The sequence below is a fragment of the Carlito syrichta genome, unplaced genomic scaffold, assembly GCF_000164805.1.
Source record: "Carlito syrichta isolate Samal-C Ts95f unplaced genomic scaffold, Tarsius_syrichta-2.0.1 Scaffold256582, whole genome shotgun sequence".
Classification (NCBI taxonomy): Eukaryota; Metazoa; Chordata; class Mammalia; order Primates; family Tarsiidae; genus Carlito; species Carlito syrichta.
In genome coordinates this window covers 372,268-389,569 of record NW_007200678.1, presented here as the reverse complement: position 1 = coordinate 389,569, position 17,302 = coordinate 372,268, and the positions used below count along the sequence as shown (strand labels likewise).

Below are 17,302 nucleotides of genomic sequence, written 5' to 3'. Positions count from 1 at the left end.
CAGGCAGACGCGGGAGGAGGGCGCGAGTAATTTCCCTCGGGTAATTGCGGTGTTTAGCGGAGCCGCGGGAGCCACAGTTTTCCAGCCCTCCTGCAGGCGGTGAGGGCGCAGAGGGAGGGGTGTAAAACTGGATAGGGCAACAGCTCTGCTCAGACGGGCTGGCCTGGAAGACCAGGGGTCCCAGCTTTCGGTGGGGGGGTGGGGGAGAGGATCGTGGAGACCCAAGAGTGCCCCTTACCGGCAGAGAAAGGGCAGGCTTACTACAGGAAGAAGTTGGGAGCCCCGGGTGGGGACAGTCAGGGAGGGGGCTTTTGACCAGCTTGTCTGAGTGCGGTGAGGGACTGATTTCCTAGAGCCTGTGACAATGCATGTCTGGTATGCCCTCCGTTTAGGTATTTAGGTGGGAATTCTGTCTGTTTAGGGAACCTGGCATATTGACCTCTGACCTCTGGACCCTATCTCCCTCCCCAGATTGACCAGGATGGGCTCACCCTGCCAGAGAGAACCCTGTACCTAGCTCAGGATGAGGAGAGCGAGAAGGTGCTGGGGTGTGGGATGGGTGGCAGGGAAGGCCTGGTGGACCCAGGCCAGGATCGTCCCCATTGTCGAGCCCCCTCTCCTGGTGCAGATCCTGGCAGCTTACAGGGTGTTCATGGAGCGTGTGCTCAGTCTCCTGGGTGCTGATGCTGTGGAGCAGAAGGCCCAGGAGATCCTACAGCTGGAGCAGCGCCTGGCCAATGTGAGCAAGCCAGGGCTGGGGGCTGCCCTGGGCTGGGGGCAGTGCACCACAGGGCAGAAGTGGGTCAACTCTGATGTCAACCTCAGATCACAGTGTCAGAGTATGATGACTTACGGCGAGATGTCAGTTCCATGTACAACAAGGTGACGCTTGGGCAGCTGCAGAAGATCACCCCCCATGTGAGTGTGGCTCAGTCCCACTGGACAGGCAGGTGGGGGGCGTGGCACTGATGCTACTGATGCTGGGAATACTGGGTCACCTCTCCCCAGGGATGGGCAAGGCCTTCTCTGGCCATGGACTCTCCTGTCCTTTTATTGTCTGTCCCTATCCCCTTTCCCCTTCTGTGTGGCCCCTGCTCCTTCCAGCCTCACTGCCGCTGCTCTCGGCCCCACAGCTGCGGTGGAAGTGGCTGCTGGACCAGATCTTCCAGGAGGACTTCTCGGAGGACGAGGAGGTGGTGCTGCTGGCCACGGACTACATGCAGCAGGTGTCCCAGCTCATTCGCTCCACACCCCACAGGTATGGCTGCAGGTGGCCACTCTTTTGCCACCAGCCTCCAGACCCCTCCCCTGCACCCAGGGACCTGTTTGCTGGGTAGACTCTGAATTTTCACCTCCATCTCTGGTGACCACACGGGGGAGGCAGGTGGTGAGCACTGGAAGAGGAGACTAAATCCCTAGATGCAGATCCTGGCTTTCCTACCTACTCTGCATATTTGTAACGACCTCTCAGCTCTTCTTTATGGGGCTGTGTGGGTGCTGGGTCCAGACCCAGATTGGGGGATGCCCTTGGGTGGCCTGTATTCATGTCTCTCTGGACATCCACCCACTACCCCTGGCCTCTAGGATTCTGCATAACTATCTGGTGTGGCGTGTGGTTGTGGTCCTGAGTGAGCACCTGTCATCGCCATTCCGTGAGGCACTGCATGAGCTGGCACGCGAAATGGAGGGCAGTGACAAGCCACAGGAGCTGGCCCGGGTCTGCCTGGGTCAGGCTAACCGCCACTTTGGAATGGCACTCGGAGCTCTCTTTGTACATGAGCACTTCTCAGCCTCCAGCAAAGCCAAGGTGGGCAGCCCTGGTTTTAGGGTGGGGGTACATGTGCAGAACTTGGTGTGGAACCCTCTGAGCCCATGGTCTGAGCATGAGGAGCTCTATACATCCCCCTACAGCCAATGGTACCAGGCCCTACATAGGGCTCTGAGGTTCCAGGCTGCTCCTCTGCAGGCCTCCTCCTCCAGGAAGCCTACTTGGTCTGTCAGCTGCAGGCAGCCCTCCCTGCCACCTTCCTGCCTAGTCTTCTCAGCCATGCTCAGAAGCCACGGCCTTAGGGATGTCTGTGGTCTTTGCTGGGGAAGTTTACTCCTTCCAGACTTATGATGGAGGTGCAGGACCTGTCCCTTTGATGCTCAGCACCACATGTGGCTTAGGATGTGATGGGGAAGCACAGGGCTACCCCTTGTGCCAGGAACCTGGGACCCAGAGTGAAAACATGCTGAAATGACCCTTGCTCCCTAACCCCTGAACCACCAGGTGCAGCAGCTGGTGGAAGATATCAAGTACATCCTGGGCCAGCGCCTAGAGGAGCTGGATTGGATGGACGCTGAGACCAGGGCAGCTGCCCGGGCCAAGGTGAGGGCCCCCCAGTGCCTTCTGTTGGTGCTGTGCACATTTGTTGGGAGCCTACCGTATGCCAATGAAAGAGAACAAAAGGGAAAAAGAGGCCTTTGTGGAGTTGACATTACCAGGCCTACCTCCCCTACCTCAATGCTTATCCCAAACTGGTCTAGTGCTTCCGCCTTTTGTGGGGTGGGGGACTGTCTTCCGAGGTCCCGGGCCACCCTCACACACACTGTGGCTTACAGCTTCAGTACATGATGGTGATGGTTGGCTACCCGGACTTCCTGCTCAAACCTGAGGCTGTAGACAAGGAATATGAGGTGGGTCTATTCCTCTGCCTGCCAGCCTGACCATGAATGACATGGCACCTCATCTTGTGGCACCTGGAAGGTCACATGGCCTGCATGTTCAGGCCTGTGGCCCTGCCTGGTTTACCCCTACCCCGGCCTGCCTCTAAGCTCTTCCCATCCCCCATGCAGTTTGAGGTCCATGAGAAGACCTACTTCAAGAACATCCTAAACAGCATCCGCTTCAGCATCCAGCTCTCAGTCAAGAAGATTCGGCAGGAGGTGGACAAGTCCACGTGGGTGCCTGGCCCAGAGCTGGGGGTCAGAGGAGCATCATGGGGAGAGGACCTGGTGGAGCAAACCACCTTATAGCCATGCGGATGAGGGGGGGCATATGGGCCAGTGCAGGTCGTGGGGAGGGGGTTGTCAGGGTGGTGGCCCAGCCTGGGAATGGCACAGATGATGAACTGTGAGGATCTGGCTGTGGCTTGACCACCAGCACAGCCTTCAAGGAGAGGAAGCTAGGATGTGAGGGTAGTTGGGGAGGTTGTGCCTCTCCCAGCTGAGCCAGCCTCTACCTGCAGGTGGCTGCTTCCCCCACAGGCGCTCAATGCCTACTATCTACCCAACAAGAACCAGATGGGTAAGGGGGGCACATCTCCACGGGGGGTGGGGTCTGAAAGTGAGCGGTTCTCCCAGTGACCATGCCCTTCCTGTAGTGTTTCCTGCGGGTATCCTGCAGCCCACCCTGTATGACCCTGACTTCCCACAGTGAGTATAGCACCTACACTGGATGTGGCTGAGGGCGGGGCTGGCATACAGAACTCACCTAGTAAATGTGCGGGTGCAGTGGCGCAGCTCAGACCGCCCCAGAACCTAACTGGGTCCCCAGAATCATGACAACTGTGAACCCTGGGTCCCCATAGTCCCACTTCATCCTAGGTTGTTTAGAAAAAGGTGTAGGTTTTTTTAATTTTTAGTTTCCTGGGGTCTTCCTTGCTTATTTGAGGCTTGTGGGTATTTCAAAAGTGAAGTAACCCTGATGATGAGGTAGGAGGCCAAATCCCCACATAGGTGCCTCAGTTTCCCTCCTATCTCCCTCCAGCCTTGTTTCACACTGCCACTAGCTCCATGAGATGTTGTTTCCTAAAAGGCAGCTGAACAGGTGTCATTGGCCTGTTTCATATAGCCCAGGAGGAAGCTGAGGCACCAGTGTCCCAAGACTATGCCCATGCCTCCATGGCCTTCCTGGGCCACTTTCTGGCCTGGCTAGGGGCCTCTGGGGCCTGGGCAGCAGCATAGGGTTCTTAGAGGGTGGTGAGTGCTGGGCCTGACACTGGTACCATGGGGCCAGGTCTCTGAACTACGGGGGCATCGGCACCATCATTGGACATGAGCTGACCCATGGCTACGATGACTGGGGTGAGGCCTGTTGGGACCTTAGAGTGTGGCTGGACGGGAGGAGGGAGAAGTTGGACAGTGGGGGGTGCAGGGTGGGTGATGGGCTGACTGGAGCTAGTGAGTCGGGAGGAACACATGCTCTGGGGTGAGGGTCAGTGTCAGCCTGCTCACCCCCTGCCCCCAGGGGGCCAGTATGACCGCTCTGGGAACCTGCTGCACTGGTGGACGGAGGCCTCCTACAGTCGCTTCCTGCGCAAAGCCGAGTGCATTGTCCGCCTCTATGACAACTTCACCGTTTATAACCAGCGGGTGAGACACCCACACCCTGCCCCTTGTGCCCCTCAGGCCGCTGGGCACAGACTATGAGCATCATACACACCCATTCGTACACCTGGGTCCAGGTCCCTGCACAAACTCAGTTCCTGTGCTCACTCACCGGGCATGTAACAGATACACACAGACTCACAGGGCACAGGGGTTGGGGGAGAATGAAAAGGGGTTAGACCCTCGAAACTAGGGGTAGGGGAAGGAAAGAGTGGGTAGGAGTTGGGGGCCGGTGCCCAGGGTTACAATCCCCGAGGGAGGCAGTAGGGCCCCAGGCAGTCCTCTAGCCTCTTCCCTTCTCGACAGGTGAATGGGAAGCACACACTTGGGGAGAACATCGCAGACATGGGTGGCCTCAAGCTTGCCTACTATGTGAGCCACCCCTGCCTGGCCCTCTGTCCCTGCTGGGGGCGGGGAGAGATGATGAAGACTCCAGATCAGAGACATAGCTGCCCTTCCCTGCTTATCTTGCTGGCTCTGGCCGGGCCTGGGGCAGCGCCTGTGCTGGGGACACGGTCCACTGGAAGAGGAAGGATTCACAGGCCCTACCTTCATGCGGAGAGCAGAGAGGGCTGCCTGGAGGGGATGGTATCTCCTGGGGCTAAGGACTCAGCGTGGTGGGTGATGTGCGGAGCTGGGGCTGGTGAGGAGCTGGCATTATCCTGGGCCCAGCATTCCATGACGGGCCGACTGGGCGGAGGATGGAGAGGGAGCAGTGCTCAAGGCAGGGCGGGCACAGCAGGTCCATGCTCTGTGTCCCCAGGCCTATCAGAAGTGGGTGCGAGAGCATGGCCCAGAGCACCCGCTGCACCGGCTCAAGTACACACACAACCAACTCTTCTTCATTGCCTTTGCCCAGGTGGGCCGGGTGGGGGACTGGACTTGGGGCCAGGGGGCGGGGACACAGCATCCAGGATCAGTCCCAGCCCTGCCTTGCTAGGCCTTGCATGGCTGGCCCTGAGAGTCCAGCCTGTTGCCCATCACCCATCTCCTCCAGAAGGCCCTGTGGTTCTGAGAAGGGCCTTATGTCCTAACGTGCCTTGGGAGAGTGGGCAGTGGACGGCTGGCTTCACCTCTCCCTCCTTCCTCCGCTTCCTCCCGGGCCCAGAACTGGTGCATCAAGCGGCGCTCGCAGTCCATCTACCTTCAGGTGTTGACCGACAAGCATGCACCTGAGCACTACAGGTATACCCACTGGCCTACCGGGGCCTCATCCCCTCCTTCTGTCTGGGATGGGAGCAGTGGAGATGGAAAGGGATAGAAGTCAACCCTGGCAGCTGGGGTGGAGGTGGCCACTGGGCTCCAGACTGCATGGGTTTCTCCCCCTGTCCCAGGGTACTGGGCAGTGTATCCCAATTTGAGGAGTTTGGCCGGGCCTTCCACTGTCCCAAGGACTCGCCCATGAACCCTGCTCACAAGTGCTCTGTGTGGTGAGCCTAGCTACCTGCCTGCACGCCCCTACCGCCCCGCACGAATTGCCTCCTGCCAGCTGCCGGGGCAGGCATGCACCCGGTGCCGGCCCTGCTCTGGTGCCACCTGCCTTCCCAGCCCCTCCAGGACCCACCCTTCTGCTGTCCCTCATTTCAGGAGGGGCCTGGAGCAGGGGTGGGGCTAGACTCGGGGGGTTGTGGGGGAGAGAGTTCCCCAGATTTGGCTCTAAGGGGGCCAGACCCTCTGCCAGGCTGGATTGTACAGGCCCCAACTTCGCTGTGTTCTTGCTGCTAAGTCTCGTCAATAAATCACTGTACTGTTGCCTTGGCCTTTTCAAGGGTCCCCAGAGCTGGGGAGAGCTCTCTGCGGGGAGGCTCAGCACAACTGGGGCCCTAGAGAGGACCTTCTTGTCTCCTGGTTGTCCTGGGTCAGCCACCTCTGTTCTGTTCCACTAAGCTTTATTCCTCCTTGGCCCAGCCTCCCTCCACTTGGGCTTCCTGCCCAGTACTGAGGCACCCCCAGTTCAGCCTCATGGCCCGGTGACCTGCATTCCAGAGTGATGCTGGGTCTTGTGTCTCCTGAACGTCTGCCTTAGGCCTCAGCTTCTCCCCTGGAAAGGGGGATTGTAGCCCTCACTTACTTGGAGGTGGAGGTCGGCCCACATGACCTCTTGGCTTCTCCTCCAGCCTGGAGGTGGGCTCCTGGGGAGAGGAGAGGAAAGGAGTGGTGAAGCTCCCAGCGTGGATGAGGATGGACGGGGAACATGTGCTGCCTGGGCCAAACAAGGCTGCCTGGCCAGCCCTGCCCAGTCGTGGAGGGGAGGCACTGGGAAGGGGCAGTCTCATATCTGGCAGTCCCACTAGGGGATCCCCAGTGTTGGCATTGATGGGGGCTAGTAGGCACCTGGCCTTCCTCCCAGCTGTATTTTTCTTATTTCAGGGGCAGCCTAAGGGGGTCAACCCCTCTCTGAGCACTGCCAGGTGTGACCAGTTTCCCTGACTCACATTGAAGTGGTGAATCTCTTGCCAACCCAGCTCCTGTCATTATGACAGTCAGAGAACATCTGACACCACCTTATACCTGCCTTGAATGACATTTTAAAAGTCCCTGTTGTCTGAGTGTTGAGTATGCCAATAACACATGGCCCTGAGGAGGAGGCTGGAACTGAGGACACTTACGGGTGTGGCTAGTCTAGGAAGGGGTGTGGCTGCTCCAGTCTGCAGGTGGCTGGCACTGGGTTCGAGGTGTACCAGGGAAGACGGCAGAGGGCATACCCTTTGGTCCTGGGCACAGAGCCCAAGTCAGAGCTGCCTGTCAAGGGTTCCATGGATGCTCCTTGGAGGACTTCGGGCCCTGTGGAGGTGCTGTGTTTCTATACCTTTCTTCCTGAACTGGGCGCACACATACCATGTCATCCTGGCATCCCTCAGGCAGCTGGAGCAGACAGACAGCCCTCTCCCTGTCTTGAGGTGCCAACTACCTGGATGAGGCCTAGTGTCTGGGACCCTTCACACCCCATGACCCGCTCCATCCCTCTGGCTTGGGATCCTGCTTGGAATTGGGATCTCCAGGCTCAGTCTCTTGCCCCTACCCTTGGGTACCCCAGTTTTCCAGCTCTATCCAAGGCCAATCCCTCCTGTCTCCCTGCTAGCTTAAGGGATGCCTAAGGGTCAGGGGGACTTGTGAGGTGAACTTTCAGCAGAACTGACGGGGTCACTTCTGCCCTACTCAGGAAGTGCTGTGAGGCCTGGACACTCCTAGGGCCAACTCCCTTCTCTCTGTGCCCTGCTGAGGATGCCAGTGGGAACCGATGGAAGGAGAAGTCTGAGAGAGGATACGAGGTTCCTGGCCTTGAGGCTGGTCCAGAGCAGGTTGCCTGATGCCCAGCATCACTGTGTGTCACCCACTAGTTCCCAAACTGCTTTTCCACACATGCCCTAGGAGCATCCTCATTGTATCTCAGTGAGCAGACAGAGTAACAGGGACAGCCCCTTTAACAGAGGGGCCCACATGCCCGCCCTAGGCCATACTGCTCGTGTCAGAGTCCTGTGAAGCTCAGTGTCCATGCTATACTCAGTCTCAGCCCATGATGTGTTCTGTTAGGAAACCACTCACATAGCAGAGACTGCAGCCATTTCTTTGTCTGCCAGTCCTTGTTCTAAGACCCGCCCTGGGGATTTGCTGACTGTGATTCTCTTGGGGTGGAGGAGTGTGAATGACCTCAGCACAGTTGCCTACCTGGCCCCAGTTCCCCAGTGTTCAGTGAGAGAAGGAATCAACTGAGTGGTGAATGCTCTTTCTGGGTGATTCTAGAAGTGGTCATGGGGCTGGCTCCATCTGTTCCCCAAGGTGGGCTCACCATAGCACAACAGGCTTCTCTGAGGACAGCTCATTGGGATGGTAGAAAGCAATCTTCACTAAGCACTTAATAGCAGGGAAATAAAGAAGTTGGGAGATGGTTTACAACTGCGCTTAAGCTTCCAGGCATCTACCTGTGTGACCATGTGCAAAGGGCCTGCCTATCTAGGCAGCATCCTCTGGGCTGGCTGAGCCTCTGCACAGTGTCTGGTTCTGTCATCCACAGCTTTTTTAGCAGGCCTTGAGCCCAGGGGTTATTGCTGGGTGAGTTTGGCAAGGAATGCGCCCTCTTGGACCCCCAGTGGCACCATCAGCAGATGAGGGGTGAGGGGCTCCCCCAGTGCTGGCTTGCAGCTTCTTGCAGTGATGGATTGGTATATGCACCCCTTCCTCGCTCCCCAGGGCTACATGGTTGCCACCTCAGAAGTCCCCACATCCTGACTGTGAGACAGAGTCCATCTACATGAGCCGGACTCAGAGTCCTCAGGGCCAAGGATGTCAGAGGTGTACCTCCGCCTTGGGGGCCCTGTGTGTGCCACCTCTATAGATTCAGGAAGGATTTGAAACCAGCTAGAGTGGGGGCTTGTAACCAAACTTCCATCCCTAGAGCCAAAGAGAGGACACCGATGAATGTGGGGGCTGGGCTCAGAGCCAGCTTGGTGGTCCTGGAATTTCTGAGACACCCAGGAAGGGGCTCAGGACATCTAGTGCCACTGAGTAGCCCTGAGCCCCAGACCATTCTAATTCCATGGAGCCCTAGTTTAAGTTTCTGCCACCTCTGTGGTTGCTTCTATGCTGACCCAGATGTCCAGCACCCTGGGTGCCCCAGCTTGCGAGATGCAATGTTTTTGAATACCTGGAGTCCCTATTCCAAATATGTTGGAAGTCCAGAGTCCTCCATATGCAAATACCTCTGGGATGGATTCTCAGGGAGTTTCTTCACATGATCCCTTGGGTGTACTGGTCCTTTCCCACCTTCATGCCCCCAATGCTGGGCAGTGCCCCAATTCCTTTCCTGCCCAAGGTACCACCCATACAATACTAGGTGGAGTCACAGACTTTGCTGAAGTTTTGGGGTGCTGAGGGGTCGGGGCCTGTCAGCTGCTGAGATCTGTTTATCTCCTCCCTCCCACTTCTGGGCTCCTCTCCCTTCACTCAAGCTGACTGGAGGAACCACTTTCCCTGGATTTATTATAAAGAGTAATTCCCCCTTCCCCTAGCTGGCTCCAGGCTTGTCCAGAGGCTGAACTCTCTCTGCCCCCTGAGGGCGTGCCCTTAGAGACACCTGGTGGCTGGACATGGCAGGGCTCAAGAGTCCATTCCCCATGAGCTCTGTACCAGCCAGACTGCAGAGGATTTTTTTTTCTTTACAGATATGAATTTCTCCACCTCCCAGTCCTTAAAAAGCAGGAGAGACTATAATCTGTTTGTGTTTCAATTAACATCTTCCCCTTCCTGCTTCCCTTGGAAGAGGCCACCGGACACTTCCATCGCCTCCCCCAGCCCACGAGGGTGAAAGGGACTTTTTAAGAAACTGAGATCATTTAGGCTTTGGGATCAGCAACCTGCCCTCTGGGGTCTAGGTCACTGCACAGCAATTGATTCATAAGAGCCGATCCTTGAGAGTATTTTATGGAGAAAAATACAGGCCACCGCTCATGCTACTTATAGTTCCTTCATATGCTTATAGAAGGTTTCAGGACAATGTGAAACTCAGCCCATCTACCCCAAGGAAGTCCTAGCTCTGTAAGCTCAATTGTCATTGCATTTTGGAGCCGACAGATTTGGATGGCTCATAACTGACCAGGATCTTGGCAGCCATGAACTGTACTTCATCCTTGTCTGAGGAGAGCAGGTCTTCTCTGCAGCATCCATCAGGCAGTCACTCGGCCTTGCCTGGAAAACCACCAGGGCTGGGGACTCCCACTTCCCAAGGCCCTTCTCCTTGGGGAGAATTCTAGCTGTGTCCTGACCTGCCTTTTCCTGCAGAGTCCCTATAATGCACTGGAAACCACACCCTGGTGTCCTGGTGGTGTCATTGCCCCCTGTAACCCTTCTTCACCTGGTCTAAGTGAGCCCCAGGCTGCTTCTTCCCTCCAGACCAAATACCCCACCCCTTTGTCCTTACTGCTGTTCATGTGACATGGATTGTGGCTCATCTTGGGGCCTCTCTCTGGGGCTTTTTTCACATCTGCCTGGGTTGAGGGTTCTCCGCCCTCACATGCTTGCAGCCCATCTTAGAGGTGACATCTCGCATGACTCCCTGACTGTGACTCCCACTCTTCTCACTATCAATTGTGTCTCTTTTTATTCTGTGTCACTGGCTCAGGTCACCATTCCTGACAGCTGGTCTACTGACTTTGAGCAATATGGTGAAATAGGAAACTCCTGGTTCCCTCTCCATCCATGAATGCACCAAATAAATCTAGTCACAAATCAGTTTCCTCTGAAAATCAAAGACCAGTTGAGAGACTCCTACCCTGGGCAACTGAGAAAATAATCATATTGAATGGGTAGGAAAGAAGAGAAACACTCAGGCATGGACCTGCCCTGAGTACCTCACCATGCAACTGGGAAGGAATCACCAACACCCAGTTTCTCCCTCTGGAGAAGAGGGTCTAGGCCTTTCATATAGCACCCTATCTCTAAGTTTCCCATAGTTAACTCTCACTTCAATTCTGGGAACAGAGGGAATCAGATACACATAAGTCTCTCTAGACCAGCAGTCCCCAACCTTTTTGGCATCAGGGACTGGTTTTGTGGAAGACAGTTTTTCTACAGATGAGGGGTGGGGGCAGGAGGAGTGCGAATTATCAGGCATTTGATTCTCATAAGGAGCATGCAACCTAGATTCCTCGCACGCACAGTTCACAACAGGATTTGTGCTCCTATGAGAGTCTAATGTCATGACTGATATGACAGAAGGCGGAGCTCATCTCTTGCTGTGCGGCCTGGTTCCTAACAGGACAAAGACTAGTACTAGTCCATGGCCCAAGGGTTGGGGACCCCTACCTAGACCACAGAATAAAATGTAGCAGTTTTATACAGCCACAACAAGCACTTCCAAGGGCTTCATCCTCTGGGAGCAGTGCAGAGAAGGGGCTTAAAAATCACAGCTCCCTGTTTGTCCCTTACATTAAGTACCTCAGCTTTCACAACATCCATTCAAGGGACTATATCCTAAATCTCCTAGTCCTGGGGGCAGAAGGGACAGGCAGCACACATCCAACACATCAACCTTTTCAGCTACATCTAGAGAGTCTGGCTCCAACCTCACTGGTCTTGGAATACTGACATAATGTGGCACATCTTAAACTCCAGGGACAACCAAAAACAGTCCGAACAAACATAAAGATTTGACAGTCATCTTCAAATCTCTGGCCAGATGGATTGGTGAGATTCTTCTATATAAGACCAGTCTGAAAAGACAAGGAGAAGTATTTGTCCTATCTAATTCAAAGAAACCAACACAGAAAGTCAAGGAAGATGAAGAGACAGGAAAATATATTCCAAATAGAAAAAAGCAAAACAAAACAAAACAACAACAACAAAAAAAAACAAGACAAATCTCCAGTGAAGAACCAATACAAGTGAAGTGGAGATATATAATTTACCCAACAGGGGATTCAAAATAGTGGTCATAAAGATGCTCTCAGGGTCAGGAGAGCTATATGAGAACAAATTAAGAATTTCAACAAAGAGACAGAAATTATTTTAAAGTACCAAACAGAATTCAGAGAGCTGGAGAATCTATAACTAAACTGAAAAGGGAAGATCAACAGCAGATTAGATCAAGCAGAGGAAAGAATCAGTGAGTTCGAGGACAGATAACTGGAAAAGGAGTGAAGATAGTTTAAGAGACTTATGACACACCATCAAGCAGAACAACTTATACATTATTGGTATGCCAGAAAAAAAAGATAGGGATAGACAACACACTCACAGGAACAATGGCAGAACACTTTGAAATCTTGGAGAAGAAAACAGAAACCCAGAGTCAGGAAGCCCAAAGGTCATCAATAAGCTGAACCCAAAAAGACCTGCACCAAAACACATTGTAATCAAATTGTTAGAAGTTAAAAGGGAAATCACTTGAGGCCAGGAATTTGAGACCAACCTGGGCACCATAGTGAGACTCCCAACTCTACAATAAGTAAGTAAGTAAATAAATAAAACATTAAGAGAGCTGAAGGGAGACATAGACTACAACACAACATTAGTAGTGAATTTCAACATTGGATAAGTCATTCAAATAGAAAGTCAGTAAGAAAACATAGGACTTGGACTTCACTTTAGACCAAATGGACCTAGCAGATCAATATCTATCTATCTATCTATCTATCTATCTATCATCTACCTACCTACCTCAAAAGGCTATAGAACATTCCACCGAACAGCAACACAATACACATTCTTCTCAAGTGCTCATGGAACATTTTCCAGGATAGATCACACATTAGGCCACAGAGCAAGCCTTAACAAATTTAAAAAGATTGAAATCATCTCAAGTATCTTTTCCAAACACAATAGTATGATACTAGAAATCAATAACAGAAGGAGTTATGGGAAATTAACACGTGTGGAAACTAAACAATATCTTCTGAACAACTATTGAATAAAAGAGGAAATTTAAAGGGGAAATTTAAAAATATCTGGAAACAAACAAAAATGGAAACATAACATACCAAAACTAATGGGATGCAGTAAAAACTAAGAGAGAAGTTTATAGCAATAAATGCCTACATCAAAAAAGAAGAAAGATCCCCAATAAACAAACTAATGTTACATTTCAAGGAACTAGAAAAAGGAGAACAAATGAAGGCCAAAGTTAGTAGAAGGAAAGAAATAACAAATGTTAGAGCAGAAATAAATGAAATCGAGACTACAAAAACAGAAAAGATCAACAAAACTAAGAGTTGGATTTTTTTTAAGCTGAACAAAATTGACAAACCCTTACCTAGACTAAAAACAAACAAAAAGCAGAAAAGTCTCAAATAAAATCAGAAATGAAAGAAGAGACATGGCTGGGCTCGGTGGCTCAGCCTGTAATTCCGTGAGTGAATTGCCTGAACCCGTGGGTTCAAGACCCACCTGGGCAACTTGGCGAGACCTCATCTCTACAATAAATCAAAAATCAGCCGGGCGTGGTAGTGCACGCCTGTAGTTCCAGCTACTTGGAAGACTGAGGCGGAAGGATCGCCGGAGCCCAGCAGGTCGAGTCTACGGTGGCCGGAAGCGGCCACTGCACTCCAGTCTGGGCAACCGAGTGAGACTCCAACTCAAAAAAAAGACTGTACACCGTGATCAAGTGGGATTTATTCCTGGAATGGAAGATTTGTTCAACATATGTAAATCAATAAATGTGATTCACTATACTAGCAGAATGAAAGACAAAAATAATGTATTCATCTTAATAGATGCAGAAGAAGCATTTGATAAAATTCAATCTTTTTCTAGATAAAAACTCAACAAATTTAGCATGCAAGGAATGTTCCTCAACTCAGTAAATGTCATATATGACAGACCCACAACTAGCATTATACTCAATGGTGAAAAGTTGAAAGTATTTCCTTTAAGATCAGGAACAAGACAAAGATGCCCATTTTCACTACTTCTGTTCAGCATAGTACTGGAAATTCTAGCCAGAGCAATTAAGCAAGAAAAATAAAAGGCACCCTAATAGGAAAGAATGAATGCATTTGTCTCTGTTTGCTGACAACAATTTTATAATCTTACATATAAAAATCCTATTGGCTGGGCTTGGTGACTTAACCTGTAATCCCAGCATTTTGGGAGGCTAAGGCGAGTGGATTGCCTGAGCCTGCAGGTTGAAAACCAGACCGGGCAACTTGGTGAGACCTCATCTCTACAATAAAAAAAAAATTAGCTGGATGTGGTAGCATGCACCTGTAGTTCTGGCTAATTGGAAGACTGAAATAGAAGGATCACCAGAGCCCAGTGGGTTGATGATGTGAAGGCTGTGAGCATGCCACTGCACTCCAGCCTGAGTGACAGAGTGAGACTCCAACTAAATAAAAATGAAAATAGAAATAAAATAAAATAAAAAAATCCTAAAGACTCCCCTCAAACCTGTTAGAATTGATAAACAAATTCAGTAAAATTACAGATACATAATCAACTTACAAAAAGCTGTGGTGGGACCAGGTGCAGTGGCTCACTCCTATAATCCCAGCACTTTGAGAAGCTGAGGTGAAAGGATTGCTTGAGCCTAGGGGTTCAAGACCAGCCTAGGCAGCATAGTGACACCCATCTCTACAAAAAACTAGCAAAGTATGGTGGCACATACTTGTAGTCCCAGCTACTCAGGAAGTTGAGGTGGTAGGATCACCTGAACCCAGGAGGAGGTAGAGGCTGCAGTGATATGTGATCATGCCACTGCCTTGGTGACAGGGTGAGACCCTGACTCAAAACAAAAACAAAAACAAAAATAGTTTTTCTACATACTAGCAACTAACTGTTTGAAAAAGAAATTAAGAAAACAATTCCATTTACAATTGCATTAAAAAATACCTGGGGGTAAATTTAGCCAAAGAAGTGAAAAATATGTATTGAAAACTATAAAACATTGATGAAAGAAATCAAAGATGACACAAATAAATGAAAAGATATCCCATGTTCACAGATTGAAAGAATTAATATTGTTAAAATGGTCATACTATCCAAAGCGATTTACAAATTCAATGTAATCTCTATCAAAATTCCAATGTCAGGACTGGGTGCTGTAGCTCATACTTGTAATCCCAACCCTTTAAGAGGCTGAAGTGGGAGCATTGGTTGAGGTCAGGAGTTCAAGACCAGCTTGGGCAACATAGAAAGAACCCCATCTCTACAAAAAAATGTAAAAAGTAGCCAGGCATGGTGATGCACACCTGTAGTCCTAGCTACTTGGGAGGCTGAGGTGGGGATGATCATTTGAGCCCAGGAGTCTGAGGTTGCGGTTATCTATGATCATGTCACTATACATTCCAGCATAGGTGATAAAAGAATGTCAAGAAAGAGGAAGGGAGGAAGGAAAGAAAGAAAAAATAAAAGAAAAAAAAATTTCAGTGTAATTCTTCACAGAAGTAGAAAAACAATTCAAAATTTATATGGAACCATAAAAGACTGAATAGCCAGAATAATCTTGAATTTAAAACAACAACAACAGCAGCAACAAAACCAGAGGCATTACATTACCATATTTCAAAAATATATTACAAAGCTATAGTAATTAAAACAACATGATACTGACATAAAAACAGACACATTAACCAATGGAAGAGGGGAGAGGGCCCAGAAATGTATTAATTGATTATGGTTAATCAATTTTTGACAAAGTGCCAAGAACACACAATGGAGACTGGACAGTCTCTTAATAAATGGTGTTGGGGAAAACTGGATAGCCACGTACAGATAAAAGTCACTACTTATACAAGACTCAACTAAAAACATGTAAGACCTGAAACTGTAAAACTACTAGAAGAAAACATAGGGGGAAACTTCCATGATGCTGATTTATACAGTGATTTCTTGAATATGACACCCAATACACAGGCAACTAAAGCAAAAATAGGCAAGTGGGATTGCATCAAGCTAAAATGCTTCTGCACAGCAAAGGAAACAGTTAATAGAGCGAAGGGACAACTAACAGATTGGGAGAAAATATTTGTAAATCATACATCAGGTATAAGGCCAATATCCAAAGCATGCAAGGAATTCAAGCTACTCAGTAACAAGAAAAAAAACCTTATTTTTAAAAAGGGGGGAGAGCAAATGAATAGATGCTTCTCAAAAGAAGACATGCAAATGGTCAACAGATATATGAAAAAGTACTCAATATCTCTAATCATCAGAGAAATGCAAGTTAGAACCACAATGGGATAGCACCTCATGTCTGCTAGATGGGCTGTTATAAGAAAGATGAAATTTTGGGAGGCTGAGGTGAGTGGATTGCCTGAGCCCGCGGGTTCGAGACCTGCCTGGGCAGCAAGACCTCATCTCTACAATAAATCACAAAATCATTGGGGCGTGGTAGCGCATGCCTGTAATTCCGGTTACTTGGAAGGCTGAGGCGGAAGGATCGCCGGAGCCCAGCGGGTCGAGGCTGCGGTGGCCGGGAGTGGCCACTGCACTCCAGTCTGGGTGACAGAGTGAGACTCCAACTCAAAAAAAAAAAAAAAAAAAGAAAAAGAAAGACGAAAGATAACAAGTGTTGGCAAGGATATGGAGGAAAGACATTATGGTATTATGATTTTGTACACCCATTTTGGAGAGCAGAATGAATGAAGTTCCTCAAAAACCTAAAAATAGAATTGACCTGTGGCATATAATTCAGCAATCCCACCACAGGGTATTTACCAAAAAGGATTGAACTCAGTATGCTGAAGAGATGTCTGCACTCTCAAGTTCATTGCAGCATTATTCACTGTAGCCAAGAAATGGAAACGACCTAAGTGTTCCTCAGTGGATGAATGGATTTTTCAAGTGTAGCATATATACATAATGAAACACTATTCAGCCTTACAAAAACAGGAAATTCTGTCATTTTTGACAATGTGGATGAACCAAGAGGATTTTATATTAAGCGAAATAATCCAGGCACAGAGGGGAGATAAAAGGGGAGGGGAAGACCTTGGTTAATGGTTACAAAGTTACAGTTAGATGAGTTCACATCCCATCTTTGTTGCCAAAAACAAAACAAAACAAAAAAAAGTTACAGTTAGATAGAAGGAATAAGTTCTGTTGCTCTATTGCACAGCAATGTGACTATAGTTCGCAATAATGTATTATGTATTTCAAAATAGCCAGAAGATAGGGTTTTAGATGTCCTTATCACAAGGAAATGATAAATATTTGAGATAGTGGATATGCCAAGTAATCGAACTTGATCACTCCACAATGTAAACATATATCGAAATATCATGTTAAGCCGGCTCGGTGGCTCAGCCTGTAATCCCATGCCTTTGGGAGGCTGAGGTGAGTGGATTGCCTGAGCCCGCGGGTTTGAGACCCGCCTGGGCAGCGAGACCTCATCTCTACAATTAATCAAAAAATCAGCCGGGCGTGGTAGTGCATGCCTGTAATTCCAGCTACTTGGAAGGCTGAGGCGGTAGGATCCCCAGAGCCCAGTAGGCGAGGCTGC

General features: G+C 50.2%; 1 protein-coding gene across 1 annotated transcript in view; it reads left to right on the top strand.

Annotated features, from left to right (window-relative positions):
• Positions 1–6,123, top strand: part of LOC103253907 (endothelin-converting enzyme-like 1) — a 7,194-nt gene extending 1,071 nt beyond the window's left edge. Inside the window, 17 exon segments of the mRNA XM_008052113.2 lie at positions 58–119; positions 472–540; positions 629–739; positions 826–918; positions 1,134–1,258; positions 1,585–1,807; positions 2,273–2,371; positions 2,605–2,679; positions 2,839–2,942; positions 3,231–3,289; positions 3,366–3,417; positions 4,001–4,068; positions 4,232–4,356; positions 4,678–4,743; positions 5,135–5,230; positions 5,480–5,556; positions 5,706–6,123. Of these exon segments, the coding sequence (XP_008050304.1) occupies positions 58–119; positions 472–540; positions 629–739; positions 826–918; positions 1,134–1,258; positions 1,585–1,807; positions 2,273–2,371; positions 2,605–2,679; positions 2,839–2,942; positions 3,231–3,289; positions 3,366–3,417; positions 4,001–4,068; positions 4,232–4,356; positions 4,678–4,743; positions 5,135–5,230; positions 5,480–5,556; positions 5,706–5,805 (1,604 nt within the window). The 3' untranslated portion in view covers positions 5,806–6,123.
• Positions 6,124–17,302: the final 11,179 nt, after the last annotated feature.